The sequence below is a fragment of the Neophocaena asiaeorientalis genome, unplaced genomic scaffold (assembly GCF_003031525.2).
Source record: "Neophocaena asiaeorientalis asiaeorientalis breed wild unplaced genomic scaffold, Neophocaena_asiaeorientalis_V1.1 scaffold87, whole genome shotgun sequence".
Classification (NCBI taxonomy): domain Eukaryota; kingdom Metazoa; phylum Chordata; class Mammalia; order Artiodactyla; family Phocoenidae; genus Neophocaena; species Neophocaena asiaeorientalis.
Genome location: NW_020175432.1, coordinates 2,397,607 through 2,414,077, shown reverse-complemented (window position 1 = coordinate 2,414,077; position 16,471 = coordinate 2,397,607). Strand labels below are relative to the sequence as shown.

The following is a 16,471-nucleotide window of genomic DNA, read 5'->3' as shown; positions in this document are numbered from 1 at the left end:
GGGACAGGAAGAGGCTCTCCTGGAGGGGAAACGGAGAATGGAAAAGGAAAGAACTCACGATGTCAGGCTGTGAAGAAAAGCAAAGAGGAAAGAGGGTAAATTGGAGGGTTTATTTTAGGAGGGAGGGCTCTTGGAGGAGGTGACAAATGAGCCCAATTAGAATTTTTTTTTGTTAAGTAAAAAATTAATAATGGCTTAATTAAGATATAGTTCACATGCCATACAATTCACACATTTAAATTGTACAATTCAATGGTTTTTTAAATTGCATTTACAGATATATATATGTGTGTGTATGTATATATATATATATATATATATATATACACACGCACACAGTTGTGCAACATCACCGCAAAATTTAGAACATTTCCATAATCCCCCAAAGAAGCCCCTTACCCTTAGCAGTCACTTTCCATTCTCTCCCCCTTCCCCATCCCAGGGGTACTAAGAATCTACTTTCTACCTCTATGGATTTCCCTATTCTAGACATTTTACATAATTGGAATCATACAAAGTGAGATCTTTTGTGATTGGCTTCTTTCACTTAGCATATATTTTCAAGGTTCATCCACATTATACCATGGATCAGTACTTCATTTCTTTTTATGGCTGAATAATATTCTATTGTGTAGATATATTTTGTTCATCCATTCTTCAGTTGATGGACATTTTCGTGGTTTCCACTTTTTGGCTATTGTAAATAATGACAGTTGCGTGCAAATCTTTGTGTCAATGTATGTTTTAATTTCTCTTGGGTATTGCTAGAGGTGGAATTGCTGGGTCACATGGTAATTCTATGTTTAACTGCCAGAGTATTTTATAAAATTCCTGCATCATTTTACATTCCCATCAGTAATGTGTGAGGGCTCCAAGTTCACTTCCTCACTGACGCTTTTAATTATTTGTCTTTTATTATAACCATCATAGTGGGTGTGAAGTGGTATCTCATTGTATTTTTTATTTACTTTTCCCTGATGACTAATGATATTGGGCATCTTTTCCTGTGCTTATTGGCCATATGTATATCTTCTTCGGAGAAATGTCTATTCAAATTCTTTGCCCATTTTTAAATTGAGTGGTTTTTTAAAAAAATAATTGAGTTGTAAGGGTTCTTCATATATTCTAGAGATTCATAGTTTAGATATATGATTTGCAAATTTTTTTTCATTCTGTGGGTTAACGTTTCACTGTCTTGATGGAGTCCTTTGAAGCACAAAAGTTTTTAATTTTGAAGTCCAACTTATCTATTTTTTCTTTTGCTGCTTGTGCTTGTGGTGTTATGTCTAAGAAACTACTGCCTAATACAGAGTTATGTTTATGCCTATGTTTTCTTCTAATACTTTTATAATTTTAGCTCTTATATTTAGGCTTTTGATCCATTTTGAGTTAATTTTATGTGTGATATGAAACAACGGTCCAACTTCATTCTTTCACATGAGGATATTCAGTTGTTCCAGCACCATTTGTTGAAAAGATTATTCTTTCCCCTTTGAATTGTCTTGTCAAAGATAAATGTGTTTATTTCTGGATTCTTAATTTTATTCCATTGATCTATATATCCACCTTTATGCCGGTACCACATTGTTTTGATTGCTGTAGCTTTGTAGTAAGTTTTGAATTGGGAAGTGTGAATTCTACAGTTTTGACCTTGTTTTTCAAGATCAAAAAAGCTATTTGGGGTCCCTTAGATTTTCATATGAAGTTTAGGATTAACTTATCAATTTCTGCAAAGAAGCCAGCTGGGATTTTGACAGGGATTGTTTTGAATCTGTAGATCAATTGGGGGAGTGTTGTCACCTTAACAACAGTACATCTGCCATTTTACTTTGTTTTTCTGTGTCCTACGTCTGTTTTTTCTTTCCTCTATTCTTCCTTTACTGCTTTCCTTCTTTTTTTCCCCAGTTTTATTGAGATATAGTTGACACATAACACTGTATTAGTTTCAGGTGTACAATATAAGGGTTTGATATACGTATATATTGTGAAATGATCACTACAATAAGTTTTGTTACCACATCCATTACCTGACATAGTTACAGTTTTTTTCCCTTGTGTTGAGAACTTTTAAGATCTATTCTCTCAGCAAATTTCAAATATACAATACAGTATTGTTAACTATAGTCATCATGCTGTACATTACATCCCCAGAACTTATTTATCTTGTCACTGGAAGTTTGTACCTTTTGACTCCCTTCACCCATCTCCCCTACCCCACCCCCACCTCTGGCAACCACCAATCTATTGTTTCTATGAGTTCATTTTTTTTAGATTCCACATATAAATGGAACCTATGTGTGGTATCTACATGTAAGTGGGGATCATACAGTATTTGTTTTTCTCTGTGTGACTTATTTCACTAAGCATAATACCCTCAAGGTCCATCCATGTTGTTGGAAATAGCAGGATTTCCTTCTTTTCAATGGCTAATAGTCCCTTGTATACATATTCCACATTTTGTTTATACAGTCATCTGTTGATGAACACATAGGTTGCTTCCATGTCCTAGCTATTGTAAATAATGCTGCAATGAAATGGGAGTGCAAATATCTTTTTGAGTGAGTGTTACTGTTTTCCGTCAGTTAAATATACAGAGGTGGAATTGCTGGATCATATGGTAGTTCTAATTTTAATTTTTTTAGGAACCTCCATACTGTTTTCCATAGTGACTTCATCAATTACATTTCTACCAACAGTGAAAGAAGGTTCCTTTTTCTCCATATTCTCACCTCCAATTGTTATCTCTTGTCTTTTTTTTTTTTTTTTTTTGGGCGCACAGCAGGCATGTGCTATCTTAGTTCCCTGACCATGGATCGAACCCACGCCCCCTGCAGTGGAAGCACGGAGTTTTAACCGCTAGACTGCCAGAGAAGTCCCCCTCTTGTCTTTTTTTTTTTTTTTTTCCACTCTTGTCTTTTTGATGCTAGCCATTTTAACAGGTGTGAAGTGGTATTTCACTTTTTTAAAATAATTAATTAATTAATTTGGCTGCGTTGGGTCTTCGTTGCTAAGCGTGGGCTTTCTCTAGTTGCGGTGAGCGGGGGCTACTCTTTGTTGAGGTGAGTGGGCTTCTCATTGCGGTGGCTTCTCTTGTTGCGGAGCATGGGCTCTAGGTGCGTGGGCTTCAGTAGTTGTGGCACACGGGCTCAGTAGTTGTGGCTTGCGGGCTCTAGAGCGCAGGCTCAGTAGTTGTGGCGCACAGGCTTAGTTGCTCAGCGCATGTGGGATCTTCCAGGACCAGAGCTCGAACCCGTGTCCCCTGCATTGGCAGGTGGATTCTTAACCACTGTGCCACCAGGGAAGCTCTAGCTTGCCTCTTTATTGGCTTTTGAGCAGCGAGCAGCCAGACTGCAATTTCAGTAACATTACTACCTGGTGTCATTTCCTGACTTCAATACAGCTTTGTTCCTCTCATCTCCTTTGCGCTGTTATTGACAAATATATTACATTTCTACATGTTATAGGCTCACAAATAAAATTAATATATATTTTTATACACCCGCTTTTTAAAATCAGATGAGACAAAAGGAGAAGAAATATGCATGTATGCTGTTCTTTATAATTACAGAATTACCTTTATCTGTGGTCTTTAATTTTTTTGTATGCATTCCAATTAATGCTTTTTTTTTACCCCCCCTGCACTTTGGGGTCTTTCTGTGCTGAAGAAGTCGTGAGCCCAACATGGGAAGGAGATTAGTTAGTCCATGTCTTCCAGGTGGACACTTAGGTTGTGAAAACTGGGAAGCTTGGCCGGAGAACATGATGGAGGAAGGGCGGTCAGGGCATCAGGCCTGCACCCTCCTGGCTCTGGCCCCTTGCTTGGGCCGTCCGACAGGCGAGAGGCGACTCCTCCCGAACAGCGCTGCCGCAAGTGTCCACCAGGTGGCAGCAGAGCCTTTGCCGGGTCGAGGCCCATAGCCGGGGACATCTGTGTGGGATAGGCACAGGTTCGAATCCCACCGAATGTGTCCTGGCGCATCACTGCTCTGGGCCTCAGTTTCCCTATCCGTAATGTGAGGTTAATAATAGTCCCCAGCAAAAAAAAAAAAAAAGAAAAAGAAAAAAGAATAGTCCCCAGCTCTTAGGATTGTTAGGAGGTTTAAATGGCATATAATTGTTTGGACTGGGGTGGCAGGGGCTCTGCCTTTGCTGGCTGTGCCCTTCCCACTGTGCCTGAACTCTAGGCCTCGGTTTCCCCAGGCTGTGGGGAGGGAACAGGCGGTGGAAAGAGGTCCTGGAGCCTGGGGCACAAATCAAGTCCTGGGAGGGCAGGAGAGGGTCCAGAGAAAGGGAAGTAAGAAGGACAGGGGAGGAGAAGGGAAAGGGGAGGAGGATGAAGTAGAGAGGGAGGGTCACAGCAGAGCCTTGGCCTTGGGACATGGCGCTTCTATCTCCAAAGCCTGGGTCAGGGTGACCCCTGCAACTAGGAGGAGGAACGAACGTGTGGGGTGTGTGTGTGTGTTCTGCCTAAAAAGCTTTTTTTTTGGCATTTTGGTCCTGCCTGGCAAGTTTTGCCATGGTCTCTGCCGCGCCCCTGACCCACCCTTTTGCGCCTGCGCACCCCTCCCGGCTCCCCCACCTCGCGCCATGCCGGAACCCGAGCCGGATAAGCTGGTGCTGGACCAGGGATCTCAAGGCAGGCGTCCCTCCGTTTCTGTCATCACCATTCAATTAGGTGCAGCCAGGTTCCTGGTTCGAGAGGCGGCCCCTGAGCACCTGGGAACAGTTTGTTAATCCAGGCTTCTGGGGTGCACCGCGGCTTGCATCACCAAGTAGCCCCTCCTATCTTGACTGTCACCTTCGGAGCTCCCCTATCTTGCCCACCCCCTTCTCCATCTCGGCTACTGGCACCTCCATCCTTCCAGAGCCCGGCTGGCAGGAGTTCTGCTCCTTTCTCTTTGTCCCCAAAACGTCCCCAAGACATCCACTCCCTTGTACCCCAGGTGCCACCCCATCCTGGCCCTAGCCTTCTGCCCCCTCCTCTCCTGTCCCCAATTGTCCCTGCTCCCAACTTCCTAAGGCTCCTCTGCCAAATTCATTCATTCATTCATTCATCAGTGCTTACTGTGTATCGGGAGCTGGGACACAGCCCTGACAAGGTTAACCAAAAACTTCAGCCCTGGGGGAACTGACATACTAATGGGGGAAATGGACAAAAACAAGATAAATAAGAAAAATGCATGCCACAGCAGAGCGTGGTGTGTGCTAGGGAGAAAAATTAAGTGAGGAAGGTGCTCTATGTGGGCTCCGTGCAGATATCACCCCCCAACCCACGCCCAGGGACCAAACCCCCATTTCCCTTTCTCAGCCTAATTTGGGGTGGGGGAGTCCTAGGGCGTTGTGAGGTGGGGAAGCAAAGCAAGCTGGAGGCTCCACTTCCCCCAGCTTCAATTTTCCCATCTGTAAATGGGAATCACAGTGCACACCTCTGAGGTTGTTTTGAGGATTAAATGAATTATTATGTGTCAAAAGCCTCAGTGGGGGGCTTCCCTAGTGGCACAGTGGTTAAGAATCTGCTTGCCAATGCAGGGGACGTGGGTTCAATCCCTGGTCCGGGAAGATCCCACATGCTTGGAGCAAGTGAGCCTGTGCACCACAACTACTGAAGCCCGCACGCGACAACTACTGAAGCATGCGCGCCTAGAGCCCGTGCTCCGCAACAAGAGAAGCCACCACAATGAGAAGCCCGCGCACCATGGGAACAAGTTGTTTATGTTTCCCTGCAAAGAGAGTCTTCACCAATACGGGGAAATCTTCATTGTCTCTTCTCTTTCTATACAAACTGAAGCTTCCTGCCCAGACTTCCTGCACCTTGCTTTTTCCCTCACAGAATACCTGGGTGCTCTTCCCACACTGTCAGCATTGGGTCTACCTTATTCTTTTGTATATCTGCATAATATTCCATGCTGAGAATGGCCATACTCTATTCCGTGAATCCCCTGTGGCTGGACATCTAGGTTGTTTCCAACTGATTGCTGTTATAAGAGTGCTTTGATGAATAAATAACACTGCATAGGTATCGTTCCTGGAAGGCTTATTTGCTAGAAGGAGACTTGCTGAGTTTCAGGGCGATTTCTTCAGCTTCGTCTGGTCCCTTCCATTGGGCTGGGTCATTTCCACTTTTTTTTTTTTGGCTGTGCTACACGGCTCGTAGGATCTTAGTTCCCCAACCAGGGATCAAGCCCACAGCAGTGGAAACGAGGAGTCCTAACCGCTGGACCACCAGGGAATTCCCTCATTTCCACTCTTGACAGAGCAAACGAGAATTTGTTCCTGCAGACCCTCAAGAATACACCAAGTTCTCACACTTTTCATCTGTGATGGTCTGACAGGTGGGAAACGGCCCTTTGGTATTCCTTCCTCCCTACCACCCATCTTTTCGGCTTGACTGAAGTATAATTGGAGTCCACAAAATTGCATTTATTTAAAATGCACATTTTACATAGTTTTGACAAGTGTGTAAATCTATGAAATCATGACTTCGATCAAGATCATGAACACCGGGCTTCCCAGGTGGTGCAGTGGTTGAGAATCGGCCTGCCAATGCAGGGGACACGGGTTCGAGCCCTGGTCCAGGAAGATCCCACATGTGCGGAACAACTAAGCCCGTGCACCACAACTACTGAGCCTGTGCTCTAGAGCCTCCAAGCCACAACTACTGAACCCACGTGCCACAACTACTGAAGCCCGCGCACCTAAAGCCCATGCTCCACAACGAGAAGCCACTGCAATGAGAAGCCCGCACACTGCAACGAAGAGTAGCCCCCGCTCGCTGCAACTAGAGAAAGCCCGCGTGCAGCAACGAAGACCCAACAACGAAGACTCAATGCAGCCAAAAATAAATAAATTTATTTTTTAAAAAAGTCATGAACGCCATCCCCCACAGTGTCTTGCACCCCTTTGCTGTGCTTTTTCTCCACTTTCATCCCCAGGCAACCCTGATCTGCTTTCTGTCACTAAGATGAGTTTGCACGGTCCAGAATTTTATATGGAAGCTTCGTGCTTGTCTTCTCTCACACAGCATCATGATTCAGAGATTGTTCCATGTCGTTGTTTGTATCAATAGTTCATTCCCTTTTATCGCTGAGTTGTATTGCACTGGATGGCTGGACCACAGCTTGTTCATTCATTCACCTGCTGATGAAGTTTTAGGTTGTTTTCCGTTTAAGACTATTACAAATAAAGCTTCGATGCATAGTGGAATACAAGGCCTTGCGTGGACATCCATTTTATTTTCTCTAAATACCTAGGAGTGGAATGGCTGGGTCAGAGTGTAATTCTATGTTCAGCTTTAAGAAACCGCCAAACTCTTTTCCACAGTGGCTGCATCATTTTGCGTTCCCACCAGCAATGCATTGTCAACACTTGTTATTGTCGGTCTTTTACAATTTTTCCCATTCTAGTGGGTGTGAGGTGGTATCTTTATGTGGTTTTGATTTGCATTTCCCTGATGGCTAGCAATGTTGAGCATCTTTTCATGTGCTTGTTGGCCATTCATACGTCCTCTTTGGTGAAGTGTCTGTTCAAATCTGTTGCCCAATTTCTTATTGAGTTGTTTGTCTTTTATTATTGAGTTGTTAGAGTTATTGATGTATTCTTGGATACAGGTATTTTGTTTATTTAATATATGCATTGCAAATATTTTCTCCTGATCTATGTCTTGCCTTTCCGTTTTCTCAGTGGTGTCTTTTAAAAAGATTTTTTTTTTCTTTTTAAGATTTTTTTTTTGATGTGGACCATTTTTAAAGTCTTTATTAAATTTGTTACAATATTGCTTCTGTTTTATGTTTTGGTGTTTTGGCCATGAGGCATGTGGGATCTTAGCTCCCTGACCAGGGATTGAACCCGCACCCCCTGCATTGGAAGGTGAAGTCTTAACCACTGGACCACCAGGGAAGTCCCTCTGTGTGTCTTTTGAAGAGCAAAATGATGAATTCTAACTTATCAATGTTTTCTAGCTGAGACAACTGTGCCTACCACGGTTTGCAAAAATTTTTCTTCTATGTTTTTTTCTAGATGTCTTATACCTTTAGGTTATACATTCAGGTCTGTGATCCATTTTGAGTTAATTTTATGTATGGTGTGAGGTAAGCGTTGATGTTAATTGTTTCCCATATGATGTCTAGTTGTTCCAGTACTGTTTGTTGAAAAAACTTTCCTTTCCTCCATTTAGTTGTCTTAGTATCTGTGTCAACAATCAACTGGTTATATTTATATGAGTCCATTAGTGTAATCTATTCTGTTTTATTGATCTACGTCTCTATCTTTTCACCAATACCAAATTGTCTTGATTACTCTAGCTCTATAATAAGCCTAGAAGTCAGGTAGAATAAGTCCTCGGATTTTATCTTCTTTTTAAAAGTCACCTTGGCCCTTTGCAATTCTATATGAATTTTAAAGTCAGTGCCAGTTTCTATAAAAAAAAATTCTGCTGAATTTAGATTGGAATTACATTGACTCTGTAGACCATTTTGGGGACAACTGATGTTTTAATAACATGGAGTCTTCCAACCCATGAACATGGTATTTCTTTCCATTTATTTATGTATTCATGAATTTCTCTCAGCAATATCTGTAGCTTTTAGTATAACAATCTTAGACTTCTTTTGTTAGATTTATTCCTAGGTATTTTATCTTTTTGGTGTTACTGCAAATGGCATTTAAGATTGTTTTCATTTTCGGTTGTTTCCTGCTAGTATATAAAAATTCAACTGAATTTTACACATTAATTTTTTAACTTGTGAACTTGCTAAATTCATTTATTAGTTCTAGTAGTTGTCATAGATTCCCTTGGATTTTTATATAAACAATCATATCATCTGCAAACAGGGACAAATTTACCTCCTCCTTTCCAACCTTTAAACATTTTATTTATTTTTCTTGCCTCATTGCAATGGTTATGACCTCCAGAACAATGTTGAATAGAAGAGGTGAGAATGGACATCCTTGTCTTTTTCCCAATCTCAGGAGGACACAATTCAGTCTTCTACATTAAGTATAATATTACCTGTAGATTTTTTGGGTAGGTATTCCTTATCAGATTGAGGAAGTTCCCATTTGCACATGGTTTGCTAAGACTTTTTATCATGACTAGGTGTTGAATTTTATCATTTCCTGCATCCATTAAAATAATCATATGGTTTCACTATACAGTTGATCCTTGAACAACTTGGGGGGTTAGGGGTGCTGACCCCATGCATTCAAAAATCCATGCGTAACTTTATATTCAGCCCTCCATATCTGAGGGCCCACTGATTTAACCAACTGCAGAATGTGTAGTACTGTAGTACATATTTATTGAAAAAAATCTGTGCGTAAGTGGACCCTCACAGTGCAACCCCATGTTATTCAAGGGTCAACCCTGCTTTTAATTTGCATTTCTCTTATTATGAGTGAGGCTGAGTATCTTTTTCTGGGTTTAACAGCCATTTGTATTTCATTTTCTGTGATTTCTGGATTCATATCCTGCTAAGTCATTGGCATTTTCTTATTGTCTTCTAGGAGTTGCTTATATTATGAAGATATTTTATCCATGACATGAGCTTACCTTTGTTTCCAGTTCCATTTGTTTATCCTTTGTATTTATGGCTTTTTGCCTCGAGAAAATTTGGGATATTTGCATCACTGAAGTTTCCAATTTATTCTTTTTTTTAAATTTTATTTATTTATTTATTTATTTTTGGCTGTGTTGGGTCTTCGTTTCTGCGCGAGGGCTTTCTCTAGTTGCGGCAAGCGGAGTCCACTCTTCATCGCGGTGCGCGGGCCTCTCACTATCGCGGCCTCTTTTGTTGCAGAGCACAGGCTCCAGACGCGCAGGCTCAGTAGTTGTGGGCTCACAGGCCTAGTTGCTCCGCGGCATGTGGGATCTTCCCAGACCAGGGCTCGAACCCGTGTCCTCTGCATTGGCAGGCAGATTCTCAATCACTGCGCCACCAGGGAAGCCCTCCAGTTTATTCTTGGGCAAATTCTGGGCTCTGCTTCCTGGAGTCTCCTCATGGAGACGTCACATGCTCCTATCTGGGACTGGTGGTGCCACCTTTGTCCTGACTCTGTTCCCCTCCTACTCATTCTCAACATACCACAGTGACCATAGAGTTGTCAGGGGCCTAGAGACTCACTGTCCTTCCTGGAGGGCAGGAACCTCCCTCTCAGGGCCAGGGATGGGAGTACACGTTTGCATTCTTCTCTGCTGAAGCCACTTGGAAATGAAAGAAAAATACCATGGCTAAGCTCCCATGCAGCACTTCCTGCCACAAGCCTGCTCTGGCTCCCACTGTGCGGAGGACACACCTCATACCTCTTGCCTCCACCCACAAGGCCCCACTGATGCCTCCAAACGTCTCAGCACACCTTTTCCCTGCCACCCTGTCCTTCTCAGGAACACTGTGACCTTGCCCAGCTTCTCAGCCTTTGCCTGGGCTGTTCCTCTGCCAGAACTCCCCACGCCTCCAGATCACTCTCTGGTTAATTCTACTTGTCCTTGGATTTCAGTATCAAAGTCACTTCCTCCACGCATCCCTCCCAGACTCAGCGTTTCTCCTAGCAGCCTGGCACCGAGGGCCACTGAAACACTGATTCGATAATAGTTTATTTATTGTCATCTCCCCCACTAGACTGTTGGCTCCACCAGGCAGAGACTGGGTCTGCTCTGTCCCCTGCTGTGTCCCCAATGCCCTGCACACAGGAAGTGCCCAAGAAGTGTCTGTGGGTGACTGAATTAAAGTCAACAAAATCGTACCAAAGCCATTTTTGTGCCAGGGCTTGTGACGGGATTACAGAGATGCAAGTGTCCTCTTAAATCTATCCCCAAAGCTCTACCTTCTGGGGTTTGTATCCTATTAAGGACACTGACCCGGGTCTGACCTGGACACTGCCCCACTCCTCCACTCATGACAGCCTCAGGGGTGTTAAAAAGCATCCATCAGACTCGGCTGTGATCTGACCCCAGCTGACTGCCCTGCCATCCCCCTCCCTCCTCACTGCACCCAGCCACGCCCTTGGGGCCATAAACAGCTTGACTCACTCCCACCTCTGGGCCTTTGCGCTTGTAGTGTTCTCTGCCAGGAGCCCTCTTCATCCCGCTTCAGATTCCTGCTTGATCCATCCTGGCCTCCGCTTCAGATTCCTGCTTGATCCATCCTGGCCTCTACACAGAGCCTCCGACCCTGCACTGGAGCCCCAGCCAGTGCCTGTCCTGTCACCTTGGTTTTCTTTGTTATCCATAATGATTAATTGCCTCCCTGCCAGACCAGATAGTGAAGTGAGCCTGAGGGCAGGTCCGGGTCTGTCTGGTTTTCACAGTTTCTAGGGCTGGGCTTAGGGCACAGAGCACAATAGCGGGCTATTATCCCTCCCAGGGTCTCATGGGAGAAATACCTTGAAGGAGAACTTGACTTTTGTCTGGGGCAACTTCCCTGCCTCCTTCCCGGGCAGATCCAGCCCAGTTCCCTTCCTTAGGTGCGAAATTAGTTAATCTAGGTGCCCAACCCACACATGCCACAGATGGGTAAACTGAGGCTGGAGAAGCGAGGGTGTTGCCAGGGCCCCCACAGAGAGAGTCCTGGAGCCTGCTGAGGTCCTCCTGTGTGACCTGGGCTCTTCTCTGTGCTGTCACCCCTTCCCTTAGGTCTGGGGTCTCCAGCAGCCTGTCTGAGCAGGACTGCTGCTTCAAGTGACAGCAGCTCAGGAAGCTGAGGGGCCCACACAGGAAGGAGCAAGTGGGACTTTCCTCCCGCTGTTGCTCGCCTCTGCCCTCCCGTAGCTGGCCCAGAGGTCCTCACCTCCAGGTAAGAGCTGGTGGTGTCACAGGGCTCTGGTCGGGGATGGGCGTGGGAGGAGACTGTGTGGATGGTCGCAGCTGGGGACAAAGGCAAGTTTGCCTTTCAGGCCTCTGAGGACAGCTGCCAGATGTGAGCTGGGACAGCTGGGTGTGTGGCCTCTGGCAAAGCGCTCCCCTCTCTGGGCCTCAGTTTCGTTCTGCATAGGAAGCCTCGAATTCCGAGCTTCCTGGACCTGAAAGAATCATTATGCATGCGCCCAGGGCTCCCGGTCCCTGAGGGGACAGTTCGATGCCCCTGAAATCCCAGGTCCCAGGCCAGAACACTGGGGGACCAGCCAACCTTCCCGGCATGCGGGACTTTTGGTGTTAAAACAGGGGCATTTTTCTGGGCTCCAGACAGACTTTCTTTTTTTACTTTCGATATTTTAAAAATCATGTTTTTGGGTTTTTTTTTATAAATTTATTTATTTATTTTTGGTTGCGTTGGGTCTTCATTGCTGTGAGGAGGCTTTTCTGTGGTTGTGGCGAGCGGGGGCTACTCTTCGTTGCGGTGCGTGGGCTTCTCCTTGCGGTGGCTTCTCTCACTGCGGGGCACAGGCTCTAGGCGCGTGGGCTTCAGTAGTTGTGGCATGTGGACTCAGCAGTTGTGGCTCACGGGCTCAGCAGTTGCGTCTTGCGGGCCCAGTTGCTCCGCGACATGTGGGATCCTCCTGGACCAGGGCTCGAACCCGTGTCCCCTGCATTGGCAGCTGGATTCCTAACCACTGCGCCACCAGGGAAGCCCTAAAAATCATGTTTCTTTAAGATTTATTTTAAACACAAGACACACTGTGTGATTCCATTTACATAAAGGTGCAAATTTGGCCAAGATCAGGACGACTGTTAGAAATAAGACTGTGGGCACCTCTGTGGGGAGTGACAAGAGGGGGTGGTGGCGGGGAGGGTCAGAGCTCACGGGACGGGAATGTTCCAATTCCTGGTCTGGGAGCTGGTGACAATGGACTGTCCCTTGGGGAAAGTTCTCTCTCCCCCACGCCCTCCCTCCCTGATGGTAACCCCTAAACCACTGTGCTAAGGGACCTTCTTGTCTGGTTCATCTGGCATTTGTCAAGGGCTTGCTGGGCATGTCACCAAGGATTTGTGCCACTTAGCGTGGATTAAACGTGTTGACAGCTCAGGCTGGGCTCAGCAAGCCACCTCACTGAAGCAGGTGGGAATCAGCACATTTCACAGCCGAGAAAGCTGCGTCCCAGCAGTGGAAGCCCTGCTGGGGTCATGAAACCAGAGTACGGTGGGGCTGGGATTTGAACCCAGAGCCTGGGGTTTTTACCTATCCCCAGTCCCAGGCTTATATTCTGGGTGTGTTAAACTCTAATTAATGCTATCAGCCCCCGTCCTGCTATTATTTTGGAACATAGTTTTTATCCAACATTCTCTTTTTGTATCTTCTTCATTTGGGTCAATTTACGTGGATCTTCTCTGTCTCCCCCCTTTTCCTCATTGGGTTTGAAACCCTACTCCTCCCTCTACCCAGCCAGGGGTCCTGAGCTCTGGGTCCCCCAGGGCGACAGAGATCGGGAAGTTGGCTGGTGTAGAACGCCTGAGAATAAGATGGACGATTTCCTCCTGGGCCTATCCCAGGGAGGGCTTCCTACTATGGGGACCTAATGGTGGGAGTGATGAAAGGAACTGAGATGCAGGGAGCAGGGGAGACAGACACAGAGATCTCTGTTGACTGAGTCATCAGTCTGGATCTGCCCCCAAGGCATGCATCACACCAGCTGCAAAAGCTTCTAGCCCCAGCCTCAGAAGTGCTTGAATCCTCCAGCTTCACAGGGAGGGATGGCCACTTCTATCCCCACCCATGTGCACAGGCCAATATCTATCTGCTTTCTGGTTAGCAAATCCCTATATCTGTGATTGATTGGTCATGACTGTCTGGAGGAGGGTTGGAGAAGTGGTATGTGTGGAGGCTGGAGATCGACTAGAGATGTCTGTCCTGGGCACCAAGAGTCTGGAGTGTGAGTTCACACAAAGTTGTGTGAACGTCTTGCAGCCTCCCAGCACAGCCCTCACCTGGGGGGTTATGGCTCCTCACCCACCTTGCACACTCAACTCCCCCTCTCTGTCTCTCTCCATCTCTGAGTTTCTTTCTGTCCCTGTCTCCTCCCTCTTTCTCCGGCTTCATCCCTACCTCATCCATCAGCATCTCTGCCCCCAACCCCACCCCAGAAGCTTTGTAGCCTTGTTCCCTGATCACAGCTGAGGGGCTGCCTCTTTTTGTGTCCAGGCAGGCTGCACTCATGGCACCTCCAAGTGAGGAGACGCCCCTGATCCCTCAGCGCTCCTGCAGCCTCTCCTCTTCAGAGGCTGGTGCCCTGCACGTGCTGCTGCCCCCGCGGGGCCCTGGACCCCCACAGTGCCTATCCTTCTCCTTTGGGGACCACTCAGCTGAAGAGCTATGTGTTTGGGCTGCTAAGGCCAGTGGTGAGTGGGTCCCTAGAATGTTTGGCCAGAGGGAGGGGTAGGACTGTGCGGAACACAGATTGGGAGCTGGAAGAACTGCCAAGTGGAGTCAGCATTGGAGCTGGGGTTAGAGGGATGAGTAGGGGTGTGGTAAGGGAGGAGGGTGCACAGGAAATGGCATGTGCCAAGACTCAGAGGCGTGATGGTATACTAGGGGAAACAGCTAGTCATCCCTCGAGGTAAACTGTACATGGAAAGAGATGCTCTGGGTAGAGGGGCAGGGAGCCCTGAGAAGCAGATTGAGCCTAAGGGCAATGGGGAGCCCTAGAATGGGTGCGAGCAGGGGTGGGACATGGTGTCAGAGCTGAAGGTGAGAAAAAGCCTGTGGGGCTGCATGGGGATAACATGGCAGCCCTGCAGGGGACAGATGGGGAGACTTGGAGGGAACTGATGGGGGCGTCCCCTCAGGCATCCTGCCCGTGTACCACTCCCTCTTTGCTCTGGCCTTGGAGGACCTGTCCTGTTGGTTCCCCCCGAGCCACATCTTCTCCGTGGAGGACGTGGGCACCCAGGTCCTTGTCTACAGGCTCCGGTAGGAAGTATCCCCTGCCCCCCCCCACCACAGGTATGGGTTAAATGATACCGAGAGAGCATGCCTTTGGCTGAGGGCTTTGGAAATGGGAGTTTAAAACAACAGTGACCCCTCAATCATCATCTCCACGTACCTCTTGGTGGATGCCCCAGGGAGGGCATGATCACTGCTCATTTCACAGGTGAGGAAACTAATGCCAGAGAGGGTGGGTCACTTGTCCAAGGTCACACAGCAAGTCAGTGGCATAACCTGGGCTCTTTGAGGTCCTGGCACAGTCCTTCCATCGTATCCCCACTCCAGGGTTCTCCCCTCTCGCACAGCTTTTACTTCCCCAACTGGTTTGGGCTAGAGAAGTGCCACCGCTTTGGGCTACGAAAGGACTTAGCCAGTGCCATCCTTGACCTGCCAGTCCTGGAGCACCTCTTTGCCCAGGTAGGGGTCTGCCTGGGGCTCAGCCCAGGGGTGGGGTCCCTGGGGCAATATCAGGGCTTGTGGTTGGGCAGTCTCGGCTGACCCTCCCTGTGGCAGTCCAGGGGTGGTCAGCCCAGGTGTGGGGGTCTACAGAACAGCATCAGGGCTCATGGTTGGGCTGTGACTGGCCTGCAGCACCGCAATGACCTGGTCAGCGGCCGCCTCCCGATGGGCCTCAGCCTCAAGGAGCAGGGTGAGTGTCTCAGCTTGGCTGTGCTGGACCTGGCCCAGATGGCCCTCGAGCAGGGTCAGCGGCCCGAGGAGCTGCTGAAGACCATCAGGTGAGGGCTTCCAGGCTGTGGTGCCCAGCCTCTACCTGGGAGTGAGCCAGCATGGCTCCACCAGAGCACTGCCAGAGTCCAGGCCCACCTTGGGGCTGCCCACCTACAAGCCACCAGTGTGTTCGTGTGACCCAGCCCACACCCCTCCTTTCAACACAGTCCCACTGAGACTCCATTGTCGGGCTTCAGGCAGCTAAAAGGACTATGTGTGTCCCTGTCTGTCTTATGGGCCCCAATGGCCCTTCCTATAGAGGCCCTACGCCCATGCCTGTCCCAGAGTGTGTCTCTGTGCCCCCCTAGTGAGGCGACACTCCAGCCCCTCAACTAAAGTCTGGGTTGATGTACGTCCCTGCCCTCCCTGCGGAGGGCCCTCTCCACATTGAGGGTCCCACTCCCCCCGCTCGCAGCTACAAGGTCTGCCTGCCCCCGGGCCTGCGCGACCTTATCCAGGGCCTGAACTTCGTGACGCGGAGGCGTATCCGAAGGACAGTGCGCCGGGCCTTGCGCCGCTTGGCCGCCTGCCAGGCTGATAAGCACTCGCTCATGGCCAAGTACATCATGGACCTCGAGCGGCTGGACCCAGACAGGGCCACCGAGACCTTCCGCGTGGGCCTCCCCGGAGCTGCTGGTGGTCAGGACGCGCCGGGGCAGCTCCGCGTGTCTGGCGGCAGTGGCATCGCCTGGAGCCCGGGAGAACACGAGGTGCGAGGTCGGGTGGGTTGGGGCTCTGGGCAGGGCCAACGAAGTGGGAGGGGCTTGAGGGCGGGGCCGAAGAGAGGAGGGACTGTGAGAGGGCTTGTGGGAGAGGGCACCCGGCTGAGTGAGGTGTAGGGCTGAGCGAGGAGGCGGGAATGAAATGGGCGGGGCGTAAAAGGAGGGGCT

General features: G+C 47.9%; 1 protein-coding gene across 2 annotated transcripts in view; it reads left to right on the top strand.

Moving 5' to 3' along the window:
• Positions 1-11,680: 11,680 nt before the first annotated feature.
• JAK3 (Janus kinase 3) overlaps positions 11,681-16,471 on the top strand; it is a 15,752-nt gene continuing 10,961 nt past the window's right edge. Inside the window, exons 1-6 of one of the 2 annotated variants that reach the window (XM_024767392.1) lie at positions 11,681-11,786; positions 14,070-14,266; positions 14,714-14,837; positions 15,158-15,269; positions 15,444-15,589; positions 15,997-16,291. In XM_024767392.1, coding sequence (XP_024623160.1) covers positions 14,083-14,266; positions 14,714-14,837; positions 15,158-15,269; positions 15,444-15,589; positions 15,997-16,291 — 861 coding nt within the window. In that variant the 5' untranslated portion in view covers positions 11,681-11,786; positions 14,070-14,082. The remainder of the gene's footprint in view (positions 11,787-14,069; positions 14,267-14,713; positions 14,838-15,157; positions 15,270-15,443; positions 15,590-15,996; positions 16,292-16,471) is intronic. The other variant, XM_024767391.1, reaches the window with a different exon arrangement.